We start from the raw sequence: 25,000 nt of genomic DNA, 5'->3' as shown, positions 1-25,000 counted from the left end.
TCCTAAGTGTATCGATGTGAATTTGATGAAAATTTGCAAATACTTACATTTTTAGTTTTCTTATAAAATATAGCTCGCTGGACCCTTCGATCTATCGTTGTCTTCTTAAACCAAATTGCTATCGCTATCTGTTGCCGTCTGGTTTTCCTCTACAGGTGTGTCTCTTTTCGCCGCACTTTCTGTCCGACAAACAGATTTCAAGGGAGCGCGTGCTATGTTGAGAACACTATCGTATCGAGATGTTCCACTTAACTTTAAACACTAACGTTACAACGGTTACTTTGCTTCAATTTTTGCTGGCTTGTTTTGTTTGTTTATGGAAGTTTTCCTCTTTCTTCCACTGCTATTATTGCCACTGCGCCTCATTTGCTGCTGCTGCTGCTGCTGCTGCTGCTGCTGCCACTCCTTATTCCTTTCAGGGTTCATGAAGAAAGAAATTGCAGTGCGTTTTGTGGACGCGTCCTTGATGTGGTGGCGGTTCGCAAACTGTTGGCGTTAGCAGATTCGCTTTGTGAGTTGGTGTTAATACTGCAGCGCAACACAGCAGCAGTAGTCATAGGCAAATGCAAAGTCGAAAGAACTGCAATAGAAACAGTTCTTTTGGGGTTTCTTCTTGCACTGAGATCAAACAAAACAAATCAAACGAAACTACGAGGTTGTGCACGGAACAATTTTGTTTCGTTTTCCTTTCTGTATCTTAGCACTTTTATAATAAAATGCTAATGTTTACTCCGAACGAGTTCACTTTCGTCCTCTGAACGGTTCATGTGCACTGTTGATCGGTGCATCCTCTTCTGTTAATTAATGGAGAGAGCAAAGAAAGTCAAATTAATTACATACTCCGATGCAAAAAGAATTTTTAAGTTGAATTGTTCATTTACTAAACACACACGCGTGTTTTGTAATGAACAATCCCATTCACACTCCGCGATTGGACATGTTCCGATTCGGTTTGACATTCTAGCATGGCGCACATATTCTTCGAATCCATCTGACTCCTAAAACCAATGACCACTGCGCCTCATCGTGGTGAATAGCCTGAAATGTAGATAAATAAAGAAAATAGACGTTAGTAATTGCGCAAGACATTAGATTTCCATTAAATTTAATAAAACTAAACATTCAACAACACGCGCAGTAGTCAAAGATGAATTAGTATTTCCCAAACCAATAGTTAGAAAAGAAAACTCATCTCACTGTAGAATACCATGTGCTCCCGGAAGAAAAAAGTCAGACTGGATATGAGATGTCTGAAATAATTATCCGAAAGCAAGAGAAATGATTCAACCACTCTAGAAAAACCCGCTAACCGGGAGAGAACCATTTTCGAATGGTCGGCACAAAAAAAACCCACAACCCATTTCTCCACCCGCCAATGAAAACGAAACAAGAATCGCAAGTGCGCAGAAGTAATGAGGGTTTTTCTTCGCTCCGGTCGCCATGTGTCCGTCCACCACACCACGTAATGTTCATTTCATATTCCGCAATCGACCGAAAAGGAACGAACGAACAACCATCAACCGAACAAATACAGATGCACACAACACAGCACACCTTGCCCACCTTGTCTCGTCTGTGGCAGCAGCAACACAAGAAGCAGCATTTTTCTACTTTTTTTTAGTATCTACAGTCCAAGTGACCAAGCTGCCTAAACCCATTGCTTGACGTTGTTCTCCAATTCGTCAGCGAGGCTTCCCATTAAATGTTGCATGTCACCGTGCTTTAAAAGCTAGTTTAGCGCCCGTTTTTGCCTGCTAGCAATAGTAGAACTGCTTTGATAAATCAACAAGAAAAAAACTTTAGCTCGACGGTTCGTCCACAAAAGGGTTCCATAAGGATTTGTTGACCACCAGTGGATGATACCTGTTGATAATTATTCGGTCGAAAACGTTCGATGTGTGGTGTATTTCATATCGCAGAGTTTATCGTGATCGAGAAATCCGCAATGAAATCCCGAAGAAATCTGTCCTCGATCAAAGTGCGGGCACCTTAATGATTCCAGTTCCGAGGGTAAACCTTCTACACTTCGGCAGGTCATTGTGACTTTGTGTGGTACGTATGGTGGAAATTACAAAAAAAACACACCAGCCACCCAAGGGTAGAGAGATAGGGAGAGCAGGGTGTGCAAACAGTCCCCCCAGTGAGAGAGAAATTCGTTAGTTGGTAGCATTGATGAGAGCACTTTGGCCGAGCCACACAGAACAGAACAAGAGAAGATGCAAAAGTGCTCATTTTGAGGCAACATACATTCGCCAAATGCGACTCTCGAGCTCGAAAACATCATCCTCGAGTAAAACCCTCCCCCACGGAGCATTGCGTCGAAACAGCAAAAGGAGCACACCTTTGGGGCTTGCTGGTAGAGCTCTTGTGGTGTGCTGCCTGCCAGCCTGCCTGCCTGCCGGTTGTATTTTCGGCTACATAAATGTGGTACAAAACCAAATGTGCATCTACACCAGCAGCATGATGTGATGCCCGCCCTGCTGCAGAATGATGCCATCATAAATTGCATTGAAAAACACATCGACATTAAATCGCGGAGCTCATTCGAGCAGCAAAATCTCCACACACTAAAAAAGGTACAGAGAGTCACAGAAAACCCTTATGTCCACTACCACCACAATCAGGACGGTGTCGTTGCGCTTCTGCTGCTGCTGCTGCTGCTGCTGCTGCTGCTGCTGCTGCTGCTGCTGCTGGAGTTTGGTTTATTCTCTTATTGGTATCGATTTTTCTGGGACACTGCGACAAAATCTTAATACCAAGCGACCAGAGACGATGAGAGGGAGAACATAAGCAGGGAAAAAAAAGAACGGAAAAAGCTGCCAAACACTCGTTCCTTGTCTGGACTGTGTGTGAAAGGTACCCTTCTCTCGTCACTTATCGATCGTATCCCGCCGTCGGGTAGCCGTTGTCAACTTCTTTTCAAAACCTTGTAGCGCTTCCAGTTAATATTACATGACGAAGGAAGGAATCAAATCCCGTAGCTAGGGAAATGCAGTTGGATTGAGTTGGATCCATTCTAATGGCGAGACACAATACAAGACTCACAAATCTCTCTCGGGTTAGCTAGTTGGATGATGATGAACGAACGCTAAATGGGAAAAGCTATACGCTTATGATTATATGGAACATAGAGCGCACAACCATTCCCATTCAGAATACGTCAGACCAGCTGGGTTCTCGTACATCTAAAGATAAAAATACAGCAATTTTACGTCCACCATTATACTCCATGATACAATCGGATTTATTTCCATCTTCATGGAAAGATAGAGCAAGGGTTAAAGGACTTATCTTGATGGCAAATATTACTTAACGCTATTAATGAGAATCTGGACAGAACCACTACGCCACACAACGTCCAACCACAATGCTTCCTTCCGGAACGCTGTTCGACTCAACGACGATAGAATGTTTTTCCTGTGAGATTCGATGTCCGTTGTCTGGTTTGGACTGAGATATGTAATTCGCTCATACAATCGATGAGTGTTACATTTTATGAATACAGGGGCTCCTCGATGTCGCTGGGACATCGATTATTGAACTTGTTAGCACACGAGAGCACGAGGATGTGGCGCCTCATTGGCGCAAACTTTGGTATTTATTGTCGAGCCGGCAGCATAGTGAATATTGATCTATTGATTTTTGTTTAACCAAATGCCAGCGCCTTTTAAGAAGGAAACGAAATTTGCCACTGTCAATATCGTTCATGTAATTCATATTGAGAAGCTTTACTTTTATGCCGAGTTCTTCACTCATATAGCAATAGGTAAAGTAAAGTTAATTAGATGAATTTAGATTTTATTATGAATCCATCCATGCCTCTTAATTACAAAGTATGTAAAGTGATATGGCATTCAGGAAGAACCGCAGTAACGCACACCATCATCAAGCGCGGATTCTCAAAGGAAGCTCGCGGCGACCCACGGAGCATCTCGATTTCGGTTCAAGATTTAATTTAAGAAGAACACCACACAGCGTTCATTTGCGATTTGAAGCTAGAAAGCGACCTGGAGTGAGGTTCGGGAGAGGCAGCCGGGTGAAGATATAGGAAAACAGGAAAAGATGGCCTACCGCTGAAAGATGCATAAGCGAACCAACACTATGCAGCAACGCACCAAAAAAGAAAAGCAAAAAAAAAAGACAGAAAGAGCGCATACGCATACGACCAACCGAAAGAAGGAGTCCAGGTTTTGACGGTAACAAGGAGCAAGAACACATTTAAAAAAAAAGCGACCACTTCTCTACCGCCAGAGGCAGACAGCAGGCATTGGTCACTGTTGTGCGCGCCGGAGAAAAACGAGTGCCATCTCGACACCGCGGATTTCATAACCCGGGGAACTGGCTCTGGCTGGTAGTGGTGGTCCGACGCGCACGTCTCGCTGCGACAGATGCGCTCGAGCTGGTATTGGTGTAGCATAATTCAGCCGCTCTCCTGTTCTCGAAAGGTGAACTGCTGCTGCTGCTGCTGCTGCCGCTGTGCGGTTCTTCGCAGGTCGATCGAAATGATGATGGGGAACGAACTCATTATAGGAGGCGGCGCCGCGCACATACTTTGAACCGGCATCCGGGATACGGGCAGGCGAACGAAACGAACCCATTTTCATGCTGGATTTCTGGTCAGCCCCCCATTGAACAGCGGGAGTGTGATCATGAAAGCATCTCTCGCTGGACGCGGTCCATTTTCCTAAATTATGATTATGCTGCGCACGGTTGTTGCTCGCGGCGGTTCTGGTCTTCCTTCGATGGATTAACAGGAAGAAGGATTCGTATTTCGAGCAGTTTTTAGCAACCAGAGTCGAGTACTGGTAGTGCGTGCGTGAGACCGCATGCTCTCGTAATTGATTTCAAATCCAACCCACACCCAACAGCTTGTGCGCGCACTCCTGAAATGGCGAGAAAGTACCCCATGCCATGCCATGAACGCACATTAATGGTAGAGAGCTAATTTTAGGCCATACCCGAGAGACAAGACAGGTAGCAACTGCACTGTGTCCAATTCGATGGTCCCAAGATTCCGCACACACATATCTTTCGGCCGTTTCGTGTCGTACTCTCGTGGCGATACCAAGTGGATATAGCAACCACCTCTCATCACCGAGGGCAACTTCGATTTTGGACTGATAGATTTTTGTAATTTAACGTGTCTCATAGACACGGTTGCAGGACCATTAAAATGCCGGTGAATCAAGGTGGCCTCATAATAGCAAAATCTGTCCATGGCGGGGTGAACGCACTTTGCGCCACAAATGGACAAAAGTAGGCGAGCAAGAGGAAAATGGGGAGAGAGAAGAAAAAAAAACGCGCGCGCACATTTAAACCAACAACAACAACCACCATCCATCGTGGTTGCCTTGCCCAACTCTATCTATTTCTCACTCTTTAGTTCACTTTACCCCGTGCACGCCACCCCCTGCTGCTGCTTCATCAACCCCTTCTTCTTCTTCTTCTTTTTATGCTGCTCATCTTAAGAAGGTGGGAGTTGCGAGAGCAGGAAGAAAGAGAGAGCACGCGAGTAAGCACAATATGGTGACGAAAACGAAAAAGAAGTACTAAAACACAAGGTGAGCGGACATAAAGCTGGTGGTGGACGACCCCGCGCACTAACAGGGTGGTGGGTGGGGTGATGAGTGGAAGAGGGGAACACAGCCGCCACCACCACACACCATGCATTACACACCTTCGGAAAAGGTTTTTAGATAAAAGCTCGCGAGGGAGGGAGGGACAGGGAGGGCCATCTTCTCCTCTTTTATGCTCGTTGTTTTTCCTATTCCGCGATGCTGCTGCCTCTTGCTGCTCACTTTTTCCGCGCTCTCTCGCTCTCTTACTCTCTCTGGACTATCATTCTTTTGCTATGTTATTACCTTCTTCCTTTTGTCCGGTTAGCTTTTAGCATCCCACCGCGACAGGAGGGGCTTCTCGGGTACCTACGGAGCTAAACCCGGTCTTTTCTAAGACTACTGGTGCGTGGTGTATGTATCTGGATGTGTGTGAGAGTATTGTGATTCTGTCTCTTGTGCTGGATTCTGCCGATGTCCACCCAAGCCAAGCGCGGCGCTCTTGCTACCAACGATGATGATGATGATGATTATGATGATGATGATGATGATGACGTGACAACTTGGGTCGACGGCGGACACATTACGCTCATAACCTCACATTTTCTGTTCCGTTCAAACTTGACGTCCCAGAAGACAACTCACGATAGCATTCGATCCATTGATTTGTTCGATCTTCGATCAGCAATCAATTCGAATGCGCCACAACGCCGCTCCAAGTATCCAAATACCATTTTAATCAGATTTCGGAATTTGGGCGATTAGGCCGTTTCTACACTGCGCCAAAATTTTCGCTGCCAAAACGAAACTTATAGGATTCCCATAGAATTCCTATGGGAATATACAAGATTCCTATGGGAATCCAATAAGTTTCGTTTTGGCAGCGAAAATTTTGGCGCAGTGTAGAAACGGTCTTACAGTTGGAAATACAACGCAACAACAACGAAACCCAAACTAAGAAACCCAAAATCGAACCATCATGGGAAACAGGAAAACCAATCCCCGAATGTGTATGCATCATATATCGAATTCGAATCAGATAAGAAATGGCCGTTCGCCGGGATCAACCAACCTGCGGCCGGCCTCCATTCGAACGAAAGCATTTTTTTGGTTTTTTTATGCTAATGCTCTCTGCTCTCTGCTCTCACCAGCGCGTCGTCGCGCGCCCTAAATAGCTGGCTTTTCGTCGACTGCCGATCAATGATGGGGTTGCATATACATGTATTTATATGTAATACACACAACAAACACACACAAACAGGTTTGCCAACATTGACACGTCAACCCTTCTTTATTCCCATTTCATCCCCCACCACACGATTATAGGACGATGGCGACGAGGTTCGCGTTCCTTCCGCGTGTAATACTCGCGGACATCGTCGAGACATTACGACGGATATTGTTTTATTTGTTTGGTAGAAACCGAAATCGACCGAACCGTAGAGTCAACCGTCTTTGGTCGCTGATAATGGCCCCGATGATAATGACGATGATGATGATGGCGGCTATGTACACAGACACACAGAAGGAGCAGTCGAAACTTGCGTAATCCCGTTTGTGCAATTGGAGTAGAGAGGAGCGTAGTTGCTGCTTTTGCGACAAAACATCCACAAGTCCAGTGAAGGCTTACCAAAAGCAGTTACACGTAACAACTACGCCAGCAGTGTGTACCATTATCCAACTACCTCTTTTGAACCTACATCCAACTTAGTGGACTGCTAGCCAGCTAGTGTCACTCAACCAACGCCAGTTCATAATCCTCAACACAGGGGTCGGTCGTCGAGTGGTTATATGAATCAAGTCAACGATATCATTTGCAAAGCACAGAATCAATATAAATGATTCACCCCTGCACGACATGTTGTGCATAAATGAAACAGAATGACCCTGAGCGAAGAGGTAAGAAAGAGTAAAACGTTATTAACAATCTACTCATTGAAAGCCCCCTTTTCAAAGCAGACAGAACGATTTGCTGTGTGTGCCCTTTCCCACTTACACTGCGATACAAAACTACTTAACGCATAAAATCATTATATCGACAACAAGCCGAATCAAGGGAGCGGCGCGCTCGCCATCTTTAAATTGTTTGCGACCAAAAGAAGGGACATAAACCCAGCAGCAAGCAAGCATCGGTGGTGGGGTGGTGGCGTTTCTCTCGCGACAAACTGGGCGTTGGCATGTTGGCAGAAACCCGCAATGAATCGAAAAATCTAGGCATCATATCATCCACCCCTGGATAGAGGCACACTCCACTCTTCCAACTGCAGAGCACCGCGGGATGTGCTGCTGTGCGCGCCCTCGCCCTTTCAGAGTGATTACAAATCGGTTGCTCTTCTAAGCCCCTAACCTAATCAACCCTCTGCCATCTTTCGCTAACCCACTATCGTCATCATCGTCCACAATCCACATCATGGTTTCAAATAATAACTTTAGCTAGCTCTTAAAACCGAAAGCGAACTTGGTGAACTCAACATTTATCCTGGGCACCGGAAGCATATCCTGTCCCGAGGCGCGCGTGCCCTACAGCAGTAGAGTCATCGCCAAACGCCAAATCCACAGCAGCATTTCCAACACAAACATTCAAACAGCGCGCGTCAAGGACCACCCTTCGTTTGGTTATAGAGGCCAAAAGCGAGAACGTTCTAGGTGGCGTAGCAAAAGGAAATGCGCCCGAACTCGCCCCGAAAAAGGAAGAAGGAAACACATTAGGCAAACACAATCGATTGATGGGCAAACCGTATCGGTGGTGCGCATCTAATTTTAATGGCGGCCAAACCGCGTGGCCCAAAAGCTCAATATTCTCTCTCTGACAAAGCACCTCTCGATTGAATTGTATTAAAAAGGGAAAATTGTACGCCAAACATTTGATTGTAAACCGGCGACAATCTTCTGCAACTTCAACATCCGCTGTTCATAGAGCAGAAGTAGGGCTTAGCTGGAATTACCTGCAACGAGATGAGCGCATAAAAACCCATCGTCGCTACATGCGAGCCACCACCAACGCACACATACAGAGGAGGCAGATATCCAGAGACACATCATCTCTGTCGGGGGAACGGTGATGCGCATGCTTAAAAATTAACAGAACAATAATTCAATTCCTTTGCCAACCAAGCACACCACCATCATCATCCTCACCCTCTTCTGCCGGCCCCGAAGGACTCACGTCGGTGGCGACGATTTCCTTAAACAAACTAACCACTCGAGGGGGCTCTCCCTCGCTCTCTCGCTCTCGCCAACGAATCTCCTTCGCCTCTTCCATTGCTATGTGCGCCATCATTGCAAAACGCGTCTAAATGACATGCAACACACAAACACACAGAGCCCAAGGGCCACAAAAAGGGGACGCGAATGCGGACAGCGCCGCAGCATAGCGCAGGCCAGAACATTGGCAATCGAAAAACCACACCGGGCCATACCACGCTGAAAGTCAGGAATCGGAATAGGAGAAACAATGCGTCATAGTTGTTAAAACTCAATTTAAATTGTTGAACTCATGAACTTCATATTTTATAGTCTTTCAATTCTTTTCTGCAAACAATTTGGGGAAAAATTTACTGAATTCAAGAGCCTATATCAGCTCACTGTCCTAAATGTATTACTTTGCCCGAATTTTTATCAGTTGTGTTGGCTTCTACATTAACTCTCGACTCCAGTGAAATTCCGCTACCCATCCCCGCGATGGAGGGAGGCGCATGGACGCAACGCAGGCACATGAAATTGTCGTTACATTACGAGAGTGATGATTTCTGTTACTAAAGCGAAAATATCTGTACCATGAACCAACAAATCTTTCCAAGAGAGACCCGTGTTACACCCAGTTGCAGCTAGAATCTTGCCAAACAACTAAGGAACGGGAGTCATCTCTAGACTGATTCCGGTTTTCGGAACAGAACTTTCCTTCAAACTTTCAACCACAACCTCATAAAATACGAACCAATTCCGTGCCGTGGCGCTACGCTGGCCTCAACCAGAGCCAAGCAACGGTTTGAAGTATTGGATTTCCGGAGGAGATTTGGATTCGCCTTTGGGTCATCATTATGCAGAGTTGGTGCAAATCGACACTAAGTACAGTAGTTAGTAATGCGGTGAGAAACATGGACAGAAGACAGTAAACTGGCGCTAAGCATACCATTAATTGACACTTGCTTTCACAGGATGGTGTGATAATTACCTGTAATGAGAATGGAGAAGAAAGTAAAATGGAACAATTAGTTTCATGCACAGAAGGACAATGAATAGTTTAATAATATTTAGCAATATAAGGATTTATTTTTATAATTTAAACAGTAACCAAACACCATTTCAATTGTCTCGTAATCCTACCCCATTGATCATTTGATTTCGAACCGAAAACATTTCAACATATAAACCGTTGAATATTTAGAGCATAAAAAGGATCTTCCTTTCGATGTTCAGCTGTCTCGGGAGAGTTCGATCGATCATCGCATAAGCATACACAAGCCTACAACACAGATAGACAGTCGCAAGGAAAGCACATACCTCCCGAAAAAGGATGCGTGTGCCAGGATGAAGGTCTTTCAATCCCACAACAACAAAAAATACGACGACAGATGTCCGGAGAGAATCCTGTTCCGCTGTTCGCGGTGGTCGTGGTCACACCCTCAACTCCTCAGACTTTATGCTTCTCCTGTTTCCAGAACATACCACACGCTACCATTCTCGTGTGATTATTGAAGATGGAAAACAAAAAAAAAGATAAAAAAGTGAATGTGACCAGGACATGGACATGGCGTGGGGGCAGCATCGGTGAAAGAGCAAAAGCAAGCACACGCCGACGGTGTGTATCAACCGCAGAGAGAAGGACACAACGAAGACGACGCCAACGATGGCCAACGGAAATGGACGAAACGAGTATTGGGATGTTATTAGAGCCTGGCTGGCTGGTTGGTAGGTACAAGCGCTACTGCTGCACGTACACATACTTCCGAACAGGCGCGGATGATGGCGCTGCTGCAACTCACGCACATTATGCTCTCCTTTCGCTCTCTAAAAGGGTATTCTCGCCGTCGAATGGTGCGCACACACGACTGGACGGGACGGAATGGGACAGAAAAATGATGTACCGTAATGTGTGTTGTTGTTGGTGGTCGGTCAACGGTAGGTAAGGTATCCCCAGAGAAAGAGTCATAAATCTGCTAAGGCAACAACCAAATATGCTGCGAAAGAGATTGAGACATAAAAAAAAACGGGAATGGCAGAATGTTCTGTGACACAAATACCTTTAAAGCTAACGAAGCATTTCCATTCCCATCTACCTCACAATCGCCGAGTCCGCCGTTGGTGGACAGATAAATGATGGGTAAAAAAAAAACCCCTGAGCGCCATTTGCAACGCGCACACCAGCAGGTTGCCCGAGTTTGTCACATCATTGCGTTGCTGATCGAAATACTAAAAACATACTTTTTGTAATTAAGCAAACAACCCCTGGCTGGCGGACGTGTGGAATATCTTTGGTGGTGTGCATGACCGTCGTCAGAGATGTCTTTTTTCTGTAGCCTCCCACACTAACTATCAAAGCAGCGCGCAGGGTGGGAGTGTAATGAGATCAAGAACCTCCCGCCTCGTTCTCGGATGAGAACCAACCAATTCGGCTGACGTCAACCTTGCGCGCATGTTCGGAAATCCAAAGCTCACGGATAAAGAACGTATAGATAAAGAGAGGAGTGCAGAGAGAGCGAGAGACAACGAGAGAGGGGAAGAGATAGTACGCGAAATGGTTCTATATACGCGAGTATATAGTGTACCCTCTTGGAAGGAACAATAATAATTCCGTGACCGAAGCAAACTATCCATAAAAAGTGTAATGTATTCGAGATGGACACTTCTATTGCCAACTTCTTCATCCTAGTGTTTGGTATCGTATCTAATGAATTAAAAAAAGTTCTTTTCACGAAAAAAAAAATGATACCAAACAGCATTGTGCGCAGGTGGCACGTTGCTTCAAGCCAAGCCAGCTGATCGAGCGTGCAGTCCCCGTATAAGCGAATGTTAGAGAAACAGTCGTGAGTCAGAGTTAGGCACTAGAGCTACTCCATGCGCTGGACGAATTTTCCCCCCGTGGTATTTACCCAATGGAATTTCTTGTGACAAACATGACGAAAATCTTCCCTCGAATACACGGGAAAAACACGGAAAAAGCGCTGAGGCGTCTGTTTGCACCACACAATCGCTCTTCCTCGCTCGCTGACACTACTCTAGCCGCCTCTGCCTCCGGCCGGCATCTGTCGACCGCACGCACACAACCGAGAGAGGAGCATGATGATTGTGCTGCCGCCGTGGGCCGTCACACCGGGACGCCGGGTGTGCGTGACCGACCGACCGACCGGCAGTGGGCTCAATGAACGCCCGGTACAAACCACACATACATGTAGACGTGGCGCAAGCAACATCAGAACATAACACACAACCACCGCAGCAGCAGCCGCAGCATGCCGCTACTTCACGAGTTTTCATCTCTGGCCAACGGATACACAAGGGGGCGAGAACGCGCCGATCATCGATCCAAACGAACCCCTCTCGTGGCAGCAGCCAGCCTTCTCGCGGAGTCAAACCTAAAAAAAAAACACGCAGTCTGGGTTCTGTCTACGTCCTTTACTCCGGTCATCGTCAGCAGCCAGGCAATCCTCTGGTTGTGTGTCCCAATCTCTTCCTCTTCTAACCCAAGTCCCAAAAAAACATCATCAGCAGCGTATCATCCTTTAGTTCCTGGATGGAATCCCCTAACATCATCATTGTTTTTGGGGGAAATATCATTGGCGTACGGTGTAGAACACTGCTTGACGATAAACTTCCCAAGCAAGTGTCAAACGACGCTCTTTTCTCGGTGACACGCAACTCTCGCCCGATCGTCAGGATGGAGTTCCTTTCTATCTCCCCACCACCTGCTGCTGCTCCTGCTATTCTCGAAGCGCAATCCGCTGGTCTGCCTTCTGTGTCTTGATACCAACTTTCCTCTCGTCATCATTCCAGGCTGATATCGTCAGACGGAGGTTCCACCGTCGTTCTGAAGGTTCTGCAGCTGCATTCGGTGTGTGCGTCCGTCGTTGTCGTATCGATCGACCGAACAGCCGCCACAACACCCCGATGTGACGACGAGACGCAGCAGCGCGTTCTAGTCGATCTCTGCTTGAGGGGGATGGCAACTGGAGCGCCACTACACTCTGCTCGCTTGCTGCGTCTGCCCTACATACACAAGTGGCACACATACAGGGCGGGCGTGCAGCAGACCCCGCGCCTTCCTTGGTGCCTTGCTCTGGCTCTGGCGGCTGTCCGCACACTCCCGGCACCAAAAATCCTACAAACACACACGACACGAAGTGAGGTCAAGGTCGTTTCAGGTCAATCGCCCCGCTGCCAGACGCCGCCATCGCGCGCGCGAGACTGACTCCTCCATCGTGTGTCCGTCTCGCCCACCATCCTCTCCTCTTCCTTCCTTCCTTCCTTTCTTCTCCACTCCGCCAACGCCAGCCGTGACATTGGTGGCTGGCTGGCTGTGGTGTGTACGCTGCGCTGCTTTGTTGATGCTTTTCATTCCCCGCGCGTCACCACGTTCGGTCTGCGTCTGGTGGTCGTCTGGTGGTCTCTCTCCTCTTCTCTCCATCTCTCTCTCTCTCTCACACGATCTCCCTCTCTTTCTCTCTCTGTGTGTTGAGCACGCGCTTAAGGTTGATTGTGCTTGTGTATCGTCACACATACTGATGCTGATGATAATGATAATGATGAGGAGCTCTGCGGCGTGCCCCACCGCTTTCGGAAGAGGTCTGGGACTTTGGTAGACTAGACGTCAGTCACGGAAGATGATGTGGTGATAGGTGGTAGCGGCTGCTGTTGAACAATTTCCTCCCATCGTCGTCGCCGTCGTCACATGACAAGTCGTAGGCACATACTTTGACAGCACACCATTGTGAAGAAGAGTATGTTGGGGGAAAATACCGGGGGAAAACAAACTTGAAAACAGTAACCACCAGTCAGCCAAACCCTCCTGCTCCTCCTACTCCTCCTGGCTTCACCGTGCACAAGTGTATCAGCTGCTGCTGCTGCTGCTGCTGCTGACGTCAGAGAGAAACACCACACATGAAACAGTCACGCACCAAGTGCAAAGATCGCGTGCATGGAATAACACACACGAGAAGGAGGTGCGAGCGCGAGCGCGCGCGCGCGCACTCTCGGACGCCATTACCGTACACTAAACAACACAGTGTGACAGTGGAGAACACGCCAACGTGTGCATCGAAATGTGGTCCCTTCTCCTTCTGTGTTTGCACACATCTAGCTTCCCCCATTTGATCTGGTTGCTTCGATGCAATCGATTCCAATTGGTGGTGAGTAGTGTTGTTGGTGAGATTTGGTGAGCGATCACCGTCTCTCGCAAAACGTCACATTTACGTCAGCACAGAACGCGGATCCGCGAAAAATTATTACCACTAAGCAGGCGACGCAAATCGCTATCAGATGACGAGAGAGCGAGAGACGGAGAGTCACAATGGGAGGAATCGGTCAACACGATAATCAACACACTGTTCACAACCAAACGAACATCATCTGATGAGGTTAAAAGTTGGAGAAGAATATTGTAAAGCTGGGAGTGTGAATTGATATTTTTCTTAACACGATTCTCTATCCCTTGTGTTATCTCACTTCTAGGTTCACTATACAAGTTATGCAAGATATCATTTATGAAATGGATCAATGAAGCAGTATAATTTTAACATAAAAAGATACACAATAAAAGCCTATCTTGCTCACTTGTTCGCTTGATCAAATATCATGCAGACGAAGCGATCGTAGGAGAATTGTCGTACATCATCAGCATCATCATCATCATCATCATCATAATGCCGTCAACGGCCCACAGGGAGACATAGCTCTTTCTTAAAATAGAACATTCGGCTCGATTTGTTACCGCAGTTGCTAATGAATCAGGAACGGATTTTACCTTATCGACTAACTTGCCAACGCAACAACAAACGCTGCTAGGAAAGGAATGAGTTTTTTGTAGTCACTCGATGGACTACGTAGAGAGAAAAGGAACACCTTGCAACGACCTTACGCTGCTACGTAAAATATTCAATTAATTCCTGGATTCCAATTTCCTGGACAACGTTCGTGAACATGTCTTTCGCCCTTACCCTTCTTATTATCTCCATCGGTGCGCCTTTTGGGCACAATATTAATGAACGGTCGTCGGCAAATTAACATACAGAGACATACAGAACACGTTCCACACCGAGAATCGTGCCAGCAATCCGTTTTCTGTCCGTGCTATTACATACGTTTGTGCAATCCTCGTTTATATGACGAATATGCGCGTTTCCCCTTCAACTCATATAGGTCGTGTCCCTCTCCCCATCATCACACACATATCGGTGGTCACCTTCCTTCTTTTTTCCCTGTCTGTCTCGCTTGCACCAACCCGGGATTGGGGGGGTTTGTGGTGCCTTTTGACCCATGCCACCAATCCACAAAAGATACAGATATATATCGATCCGGGGCCGCATACGAAGCAGCAGCAGATGTACAACACAGGAGGAGGAGATAGAGAGACTTTTAATGACATCCGCATTCACATTCGCTCTCGTCTTCTTGCCGGTGTTGGTGGTTGTGGTTGGTTTGCCGATCGGACGACGACGACAACGACGGCGACGATGCGACACAACATGTCAGCGCGCAACCCCAGAGAGCCCAGGGGGGGGCAGCCCAGGCTAAGCCCAACCCAGATAGTCGGAACCGAATGTTGGCAGCACTGCCAATGGATCCATGATGCTCGAGATTCAGAGATGCTCGTTATTGGTGCGCATTCTGGTGTACACCTCTGGTAAAAGAAATCAAAAAATTCCAATCGACGACCAACAGTATCAACAACTTCGATGAGGTCGACAAATCAGTTCCCATCGAAAACCGCGATGTAGATATTTTTGTACAGCATCAATCGGAGCGACGTTTTTGTCTGATAGTGCGTAAAAGGCAAACGAGGTTTGCGACAAGCTGGGCTCCACAAACACAGACAGAATCGCGAGACATAACCGCAAGAGTGCGCCGCCGGTCGTGACGGATGGTTTTTTCGCCGTTTCGTTAGGACATTGTTGGATTTCGTAATCACCATTTACGCCAGAGCCGTAACGAAGTATCGTAGCAATAGCAGCTGCAGTTGAAACAAATCAATTGGCAAGCAAGCTAGAAATGGGTGAAAAACAATAGAGGCACCCATCATGTCAAATGATTTGTTTTGTGGGCGATATATAATAATTAAAGACCATTTTTGTGAAGTACCTTTGACCACTCATTGATCAGTTTGCATACTTTCAATCATAAAAAAGCTACTTTTCTATGTTTTGGAACCCTCGCATGCCCAGCAGTCGCCGCGGATAGCGACACAACATAGCAGAGCTTTTAGGCCGGCGGCCTGGGTACCCCACAGGCAAAAACCCATCCGGATGGACAAACGAGTACGCAAACAAAACAAAATGGCCGATCATCATCAGCGACACATAGTGGCATAGCGGCGGTTTGGGGTGGGGTGTTGGGATGGATGTCGGGGAGAGAGAGAGACTTTCGGAAAAGGCAAATCGAGTAACGAGCAGAAGAAGACACCGCAGCACAGCTATGCTTCCTCACCGTCGTCGTCCGTCGTCTCCTGCCGCCTCCCACCACCCCCTTTGACTCCCTGATCCGTAATTTCGCTCCGTTGCGAACGTGGTGTACGTAAGACGACGCCTGGCAGAGAGAGTGAGCAAGAGATAGAGGCGAAGACACCAACATTGGACGCGAGCGAACGCGCGCCGGCTAGCTGCTGCTGCTGCTGCTGCTGCTAATGGTCGTCGTCGCTCGTGTAACCGGTCACCGATTTCTGTTTCTCTACATTCCTTCCTCTTCCCATCAATTCCTTTAACCCAATATAAGAGACGCGCGCAAAGAGGGAACACCACGCACGGCACACAGGAATAAGAGAAGAAAAAAAAACAAGCGCCTTCCATCTCATCCACCTTCTCCTGTCTCCGCGATCCTTCCACCCCTTTCCTAAGACACCCACCAACGCGGCGGGGGGACGGCGTTTGTGTTGTGTTTTTCTTTTTTTTCTCCATCCCCGCACCCCTTGGCCCGGATGTCTTATCGGTACCATTGCACCAATACTCAAAAAACCAGCCCGTCAATCGCGACTCGCGACCGCGAGAGTCGACCGAGAAGAAAAGGGGCACGCTCTCACACACAGTCGCACTGCTCACGGCCAGTTCACGCATGGCGTATCAACACGGCGGCGATCGACCGACGACGGCGTGCTTCCTCTGCCTCGTTTCGCGCAAGAAATGTATTAAAATCCATCCAAATCCCATCACCATCAATGATTGTTCCTCGCAAATAAATGGACATGAATGTCACAGGTACCGGGAGATTTCGTCCTTTAATTAGAGGAAATGGTTTACTAAACTATTTTCTGTGATGGAGTTTTCTTTACAGCAAGCTACAAATTGGGTCTAGTAGCAGTAGGCTGATCTGTAATCGCAAACTGTACTGTACGATGATCCTGTGTTCGGGGACAGCGCGCACAGCAACCCGGAATGTAGCTTGTGTGTACGCTATTGAAAAGATTATTGTTTCTATTTATAGTGCACGTCGATGGTTACGTGGACATGCTGCTTCTCCCACAATCCAAGCAACAGCAGCAACAGTGCCAGCAGCTTCCATGTTCAAATGCACACGCATACTTTCGCCCTTCGTATGAATTGCCGAAGGTTGTCTGATGTACAGCGAACTGTGCTCGGCGGCCAGGCCACCACCAGGCCGCCGACATGATTGACAGAAAAGACCGAAGCAAACAGTTACACTACTAGAGAGCCCTCCTCCTCTCTGTCGATATATCGACATTTGGGACTAAAGCACATCTTTACATATAGCAGTAGCGGGCGCAGCAATCATTGGCCAATTTTGATTGCTTCAGTTTTAGGCGAAATCCAAGATTCCATCTCAAGGGGAGCAGGATGCGCTATGCTTTGCTTTTATTTGTATATTCCTCTGTTGAAGTGGCCTGCAGCAGGTTATTCAACGAGGAGGAACATTTCAATATTCTTTTTCTGTTAGTCGATTGAATATATTTTCAAAAAGTAATGATTTGATGAAACTTACCCTTTCTAAATTGCGGTGCTTCGATCGGGATTTTCACCAGTATGAGGCGACCGCTGCTCTTGAATCTTGAAATTCAGTGGACACAATTATAGTAACTCTCTCTTTTTATAAACCCAGAATGTAGCACCAACATGCCAGCCCGTGCGTATTTCGTGCTTAAATTCACACATGATTCATCATTTTAATTAACTATTAACACTGTGGCACCACACAAACACACAGTCGCACCGCACCGTCACCAGGGAATGGCCAGGGTTAAACAAGGCAATAGATTACTGACGGCAGGGGAACAAATCGATCTCAGACGCTCACAGAATTTACGCATTTTCGAGAACCAATCCGCCAACGTCGACACGCGGAACATTTTGAGTCTTAAAATGGGATGGTATTCAAAATGGCTTCGTTTATTGTAGGACACTCGACATTACCTCCGAACACACAAAGGAACACAATCTAACTAACGTTGTCAACGAACTCACTCAAATTGAATCGAAAAAGACGCAAATCAAAGCTTACTAAGATGCGTTTCTTCGCTTCGCACGATAGCCGCATTGAAAGAGCCCAAATATCATTGCCAACTCAGCAGAGAAAACGAGTGTGAAGTAGCAGCAGCAGAACATCGATTAATAGGCTACCCCACAATCATCATGCTGTTCCTCTCCCAATACACTTCACTTGGAAGGTGGCGCTGCTGCGGACCAACATGCCCCTCCGCGCTCCCCGAATGCGAAAACCATCCCACTCCATAAACGGGGGGAAAAGAGAAGAATCGAAGAAGTAAAGTACTAATAAAACCGGATTTCTTCAACGTTCAACTCTTTGCTCGCGTTTCTCGGTGCAGCGCGTTCTCTGCCTGTCGCAGGTGAAATCGAATTGAAATCAAATGTTGCAAAAGGTTTAATTTCGGCGTAAAACCGGCCACTGCTGGGCAGCTTATAAGAAATACATTTATGCATCTTGTTTTCTTCTTTTAGTTTACATTATCCAAGATGAAAACATTTCAGAGGTTGACAAGAGGCACTTCAAAGCAACATCATTTTTCATCCGGTACACGGATTGTCACCAGAAGGAGTATGTTCCGTGAGGTTACACTGAGGAGATCCATCAAGAGAGAGAGAGAGGAAGAGAGCGACTGAGAGCAAGTGAACTAATTTTGCACTCTTGGGCGACAATTAACCGACCGCAATCACACATACGAACACACAAACACCTACACACGATTGGAACTAACGGAAAATGATTCGTTCACCCTTTTCTTAAATAAACTGAACTGAGAATTGATCACGTTTCACATCCAAACCGCAACATGCCCCGCAAAATCAAGGGTTTTACTTGAGTAGCAAATTGATCTTCAAAGGATATGCATCCTTATCACCAACATGAAGTAAGCACCACAAAAATATAAACACCACAATATGCTGCGCGCCAGAGCACCGACATTCACATTTTCCGTTTCTTCGATCAGCGGCGACTGAGCTGCTGGTGGGTCCACAAGAGACCTTTGCAAAGCGCCCCAACAGCCGACCGTCATCGGTTGAGGTGAACTGCCATTATCGGTGGCCGGAACACCACCCTTTTGGCTTCTCGCGAGAATGCAACGCATGAGCGAACGCCAGAGAGTGCTGCCGCGAGGCTAGGACGCGCGCACGACGAGGACGGCACGATGATGGCGGCGATGATGATGATGATGATAGTAGGTGGTGGTGCGCGCTGGCGACGTTCTCCTCCTGGTGCTGCTACTGCTACTGCGACGCCATTATCATAGTCACCCCCATTGTTTTCATTGACACTTTGCACTCCCGTGTACTGCTCACAAATGGCCACCTCGCTACGACGAGACGATGCTTACTTTCTTCCGATGGATGATATCACATCAAAGCACCATCACCCCAGAAAGGGGTATGCTTCGATTGCTGCCGAAGAACCACATCTCACGGATGTTCGACGGTTCGCGTTGGGCGACCCCAGGAGTGCGTGCGATTAACGAACCCGTTCAAGAAGGACTGCCAAATACAGCGACACGGCAGTGCTGTGCGAGCGAAAAGTCATCCGCCCCGTGTACGCACACCCATGCACCGGCCCGTGTACGGACACGCGCGCAAGCGAAAAGATGAGAATGGCGTGGTGAGACCGCTGGACGCTTCACCACGCACACACCCTCGAATAGTTTCACCTATGTTTACAGCCATTGGTTGAGCATACATCTTTTGTGTCTACGACCGCCAATGCCAGTTTTTGTGGCGTTTTTCCCATTTTCCAAGACATCTTGAGTGCGACGCGATGTTATCGATGTATAGCACACCAATTACTTTGAATCTTATGCCATTTGGCTCAATCCCCAAACAGCATACACCGTAAAGACCGATCAACTCCCGAAGCCGGTACAACAAAACATAAACGAACGGCGATGTTGTGTGTGCGGTAGGAACACCTCACAACTACCTTCAGAAAACGCTGATGTAGTGGTAGTGGTGACGGTACAAACACCAGATTATGTGCCCAATACTATGCTACCACCACTAAAGCGGCATACAACAAGCTTCAACTAAACCTCGGACCCGGAAAACGGGTGACAGGCTGCATATAATTATTAACCATACTTTTCCTTCAAAACACCTTTTTTGCTCGTGCGGCGACCAAACTTCCGCTGCTCATTTTCCACTCCAGTTTGACCCCCCAGCGTTCATAGGACGCAATACCCCTTCTCGATAATGTTTAATTATGGAGAAACAGTGAAATGGTGCGGCGATAGTTTCCCAAATGCCCACGTCGTGTCACATCACTTCTCCGCATCTTGGCGCGGTTGCCTTTTACTAACCTTGATCTCTGTCTCTGTCGCTCTCTATTCCCCCTCTCTCACGCTCTCTCTGCTCCTTTGCCAGCCATTCAATAAAACGAAACCAGTTTGATCCGGCTTGGGACCGACAGGAAACGCTACAATTTCTAATTCACTCGGTAATTGGAGATGGCAAAGCAAGCGCGAAAAATGCTCTTACACTGCGTGGCAGCCAATAACGTCCATCTTGGGCAGCTTCTTCGCATGCTCTCGCCCCTGTTGAAACATGAGTGTGTTTTCTTTTTTGTGGTTCGCGATTCGCGATCAACTTCGATCAACTTCGACACCGACGATCGACGTTACCTCCACCGTGCTGCTGCAGTTGTGGGATTCTAATATGGCGGAGGATCGATCGGCTTTTGTCCAAAATATCGCGATCATGTTGTCTTAGATTTGAGATGTACAGCATTATCTGTTGTTTCCCCGACGTCGGTGTTTCGTGCATTCCGCTCATTACTGTAGGCCTTTTCTCGTGTGAACGAGAGTTTACCTACATTTCACATTTCTCATGGCAGGGTCGGCGCATGCTTTGTGCTACGTAGTCGAACGTCACTAAACCAATATCAAAGGACACGATACCATAACTATGGGTCAGCACAGCAGGCCAGTTAAAGACGATGCGCACATGCTGCTGTTCCCTTGCTATGCTACAGCAAATGATGTGAATAAAGTTCATGTTTCTGGTAATACTTCAACGCGACTAATATATCGATTTGTAATTAAAACCGTAGTTCCTACTAACATAATATTTACCCATGGTACATCTATACTGTTTGTAATTTTTTTGTGCTGCTCAAATGCATCAACATATTTAAACATAAATTATCGGGAAGATCTACACGATATATTATGAGTTGTACGAAATTATGAAAAATATATCTTAAAACAATAGACTCACCTCATTGCTCGATAAATCTCAATAGCTCGATGATGAACAGTACCACGGAAACATCGATGGATAGCTTAACACAAGCTAGTAAACGTCACTGCGTAAAACGTCGACTTGTCTCATTTTGCATCGCCCATTCGCAAATCAACACACTCACTATATTAGCTCAAGCAGCTTGAACTATCCCCGTCCGTCGGAATAGCAGTACACACATACGCATGCTGAAGGTATGCCCACTCCAAGCCAACCCCGAGACCACCCTCCCGCTGTACTACTTGTTACTACACAACTACAACGCCCCATGACCTGTACGATTGCGGGACATGTCAATCGATTTCGAACCTGTCACCAATCGTTTGATTTTTTGTGTGACAAACCTATAGATGCCACCTAGCCAGGGAGCAAGGGGATCAAAAACAGTAACTTAATAGTTGCGAGTCTCGCTCATAGTAGCCGGTGCTCGTCAATCTGTATCCATCGCAACCGGTAAGTGATTGGAGACGATTTTCTTGAATCTTCTTTAAGTGGTTCTCACGCAAACGCTGTCTTCCTATTCTGTGCCGGTTGTTCGTTCGTTTCCTAGACTTCTTCTTTTGTACCTTACTTTTCCTACGCCCATTGCTATCGATGGCGAGCAAGCGAAGTGCTCGGTTATGAACCGGTCTCAAGCTCTGCTGGGAGACTAGATCCCTAAGCAGGTGTAGCACCTCACATATGGGACTGTGCGCGTTTGAGTCAAAGCAATCGCGGACCTGCAATATGACTGCTATGCGCGCCGCGGGTTGTCATCTTCTTCATGCTTCTCCACACCATTTACTGAACGGTGCGCGCTGCAGCATTTATCTTCTGGCTCTAAATGCCTACTGCGTATGCCGGTGGTTACACGACACCGTCGCCATTGGTGTGCAACCGAAGCTGACATAAAGCAACACCATTTTATGTTGCCTTTTTGCGTCTTATCGATGACCGTTTGCTTTAACGTCAATCGCTCTTATCTATCGCGCATCCCCGATATCCAACATAACTCAAGGGTCTCCGCTAATCGAAAGGTGAGCAAACAAAAACGAAATGTAGAGCCTAGTGATGCACATAAGCAAATTGATTCGCAAATTCACCACCGCGAACGGTGGTGTCGCCAGTAGCAGCAGCAGCAGACACAGTGGACCCAAGGAACGGGTGTCGTGTCGTCGGATGTCGGGGGGGTGTGTGCTGCTTGTGAAATAAGATTCGATTGTTGCCTCCGGGTTGGGACGTGTATTGGTGTGCTATTCCGGTGCTTCAGGAGGCCAGGCGTAGTGATGCTATCGAACGGCACGCTAGACAAAGCGATATGGCAAGAACGGAATCTCACGGAATGACCCGCCGCAGCAGCAGCAGGCAAACGACAACCGGACAGAGTAGACAAGCAGCTAATCGCTCGAGGTAAAGGCTGAGAGCAAGCAAGATAAGCGGCGCTATTGGAACATCTCCCAATGCATGGTGACAGGCAACATTAATACACTCGAATCAGAAGCAGCAGAATCGAGGTAGACAAAAAGAACAGGAAACCCATCCATAAGCCGAAGAGCAGCATCTACATCGCTTAAAATGTGACGATAAAACGGGGGCCTTCTTTCACGTTCTACACCGGGAGGCAGTCGAAGAAGAAGGGCTCACCGGTTTACTGGCTCGAGAGCACCGTGCACCTTGAATTTTAGCTTCTGCATTACATATTCGCCTCCTCTTGCTATTCTTGTTCGTCCTTCTTCTATGCTCGCTCTTTCGTTCTACATCTTCGATGAAATCGTCTCTTCTTCGAACGCAGTTCTTCATGCTCTCTCTCTCTCTCTCTCTCTCTCTCTCTCTCTCTCTGCACTCTAAACGATGTTCTCTCGCTTCTCCTGCTGCTGACAAATCATCTTTCCCGCTTGCTCCCGTGTTTTCTTTTCTCTCGCTTATGCTTCGCTACCTCTCGGGGCACAAGCTGTATTCGGTCGGTCTCGAGTCCATCGCTTGTCCATCCTCCGCCCGTTATGCGCCCGCATTCAAGTCATTCAAAGGCCGCACATACAACACACACTCCTAATTGCAATTGAAGCGAAATTTTAATTCGCACACACTCTCTCGCTCTCTCGCGGTGGTGCGGGCACACAAATCCTCCATCTTGCTGCTGCTAGCGCGTCGATTTTTATCTTCGACAAAGGCGGCTATGGCGACACTAACGCCGTCTCGCGATCGATCACAATGTTTTCCAAGACTGCGGTTCTTCTTTTGATTGACCAGCTTTTACCGGTTTGATAGTTTTTTTCTCTGCTATGAACGCCATTGGCGGGGTCCATTGGTCGGTGGCGCCACGGAATCAATCCCGTGTATTGGCTCTACGACATCGATTTTGGCCGATTATCGATGAGAGGTTTCTTTCTTTTCTTCGCAAGTTCCTTCTCCCTATTGCATTTCATGGGTTTAACTGGGCATTTGTTTCATCTTCTTCTAATTCTGTCTCCTGGGAATGACGCCTAAAATAGGAGGCGGCATCAGTGCATGGTTGGCAAAAGAGGTGTGGGGTGGCTGGAAGCTAGAGATTGGTAATCATCATCTTCATTCTTCAATTGCTCTTTTCCTTCGGCATCATTTTCACTCAACTACGGATCCAGAGCGCGCACGCACATAAGCACACTACCATAAAACATACACACATACACACGTGCGCGCGCGCACTAACACACTCCCAAACCACTTTTGGAGCCACCACCTTTTTCCGTGCCGTGCTGCCCAGAATGTATGGATTAATGAAATTCGATTGGCACCGCACATCTCATCATGTTTGCCCTTTCGCGGTGCACCATAATTTCGCGTCGACGGGGCACATTTCCTACAGCACTTCTTCTATGCCGCGACCCGCCTCAACCGCCGCCGCCGCCGCTACGGCCATCGATCGAACGTAGGAACCGACCCGAAGGAAAAGTTTGAGAAATAAAAGTCGCGCTCTATGAAAAACAGGCGATGCCTGTGCCGGATGCGAAATATAGCGAATTCATCACCACAATTCGGTTCTGCGAAAAATCCGGAAGCAAACACCGTCGCGGCGCTTCTTTGCCACACGAAGCACACACACACACATATTGCCGACGACCAACGCCACGGAAAGAAAATCAATCACTTTTTCCTCGTTCGATTTTCCGCTTGAATAAGCGCACGGAAGCGGGAAAATCACATCTCAGCTACTAGTAACCAGAAAGTATGCCGCGTTTCGGCAGAATCTCTTCCGAAAGCGGCACTTTACAAGGCGATCGGCCTTACCACATTACGCACCATTAAACACCTCCATTTTGCTGGAACAAACGAACGCTGGAACTGGCGTTTCACTGTAACCGCTTTCGAGCGGCTGGCGAATATCGTGCGCTATTCATGCAGTAGGCCGCATAGGTGAATTCGAATAGTTCGTTTATGCGGCCGGTTTCCCCGTTGTAGCAGCCTCGAAACGATGATTTTCCGAGGCTTTCTCATTATTTCGGTAATGAGCTGTGTCCTTAACATGTAGATTGCTCTATCGTTGCGCTTGAGAACATTTTTCGTATGAATTCCTGTTAGTTAAAA

At 47.3% G+C, this 25,000-nt stretch overlaps 1 protein-coding gene across 5 annotated transcripts in view; it reads right to left on the bottom strand.

Annotated features, from left to right (window-relative positions):
• The window catches only part of LOC126571145 (uncharacterized), a 54,189-nt gene extending 29,452 nt beyond the window's left edge, over positions 1-24,737 (bottom strand). For 3 of the 5 annotated variants that reach the window (XM_050229430.1, XM_050229433.1, XM_050229434.1), the window contains exons 1-2: positions 19,549-19,686; positions 48-794 (exon numbers count right to left, since the gene is read on the bottom strand). In XM_050229430.1, the coding sequence (XP_050085387.1) occupies positions 48-49 (2 nt within the window). In that variant the 5' untranslated portion in view covers positions 50-794; positions 19,549-19,686. Of the gene's footprint in view, positions 1-47; positions 795-19,548; positions 19,687-24,703 lie in introns of those variants that run through there. The other 2 variants (XM_050229431.1, XM_050229432.1) reach the window with 2 other exon arrangements.
• Between the last annotated feature and the right edge of the window lie 263 nt (positions 24,738-25,000).

Source organism: Anopheles aquasalis, chromosome 2, assembly GCF_943734665.1.
Source record: "Anopheles aquasalis chromosome 2, idAnoAquaMG_Q_19, whole genome shotgun sequence".
Lineage (NCBI taxonomy): Eukaryota > Metazoa > Arthropoda > Insecta > Diptera > Culicidae > Anopheles > Anopheles aquasalis.
This window is presented reverse-complemented; position numbering and strand designations above follow the sequence as displayed.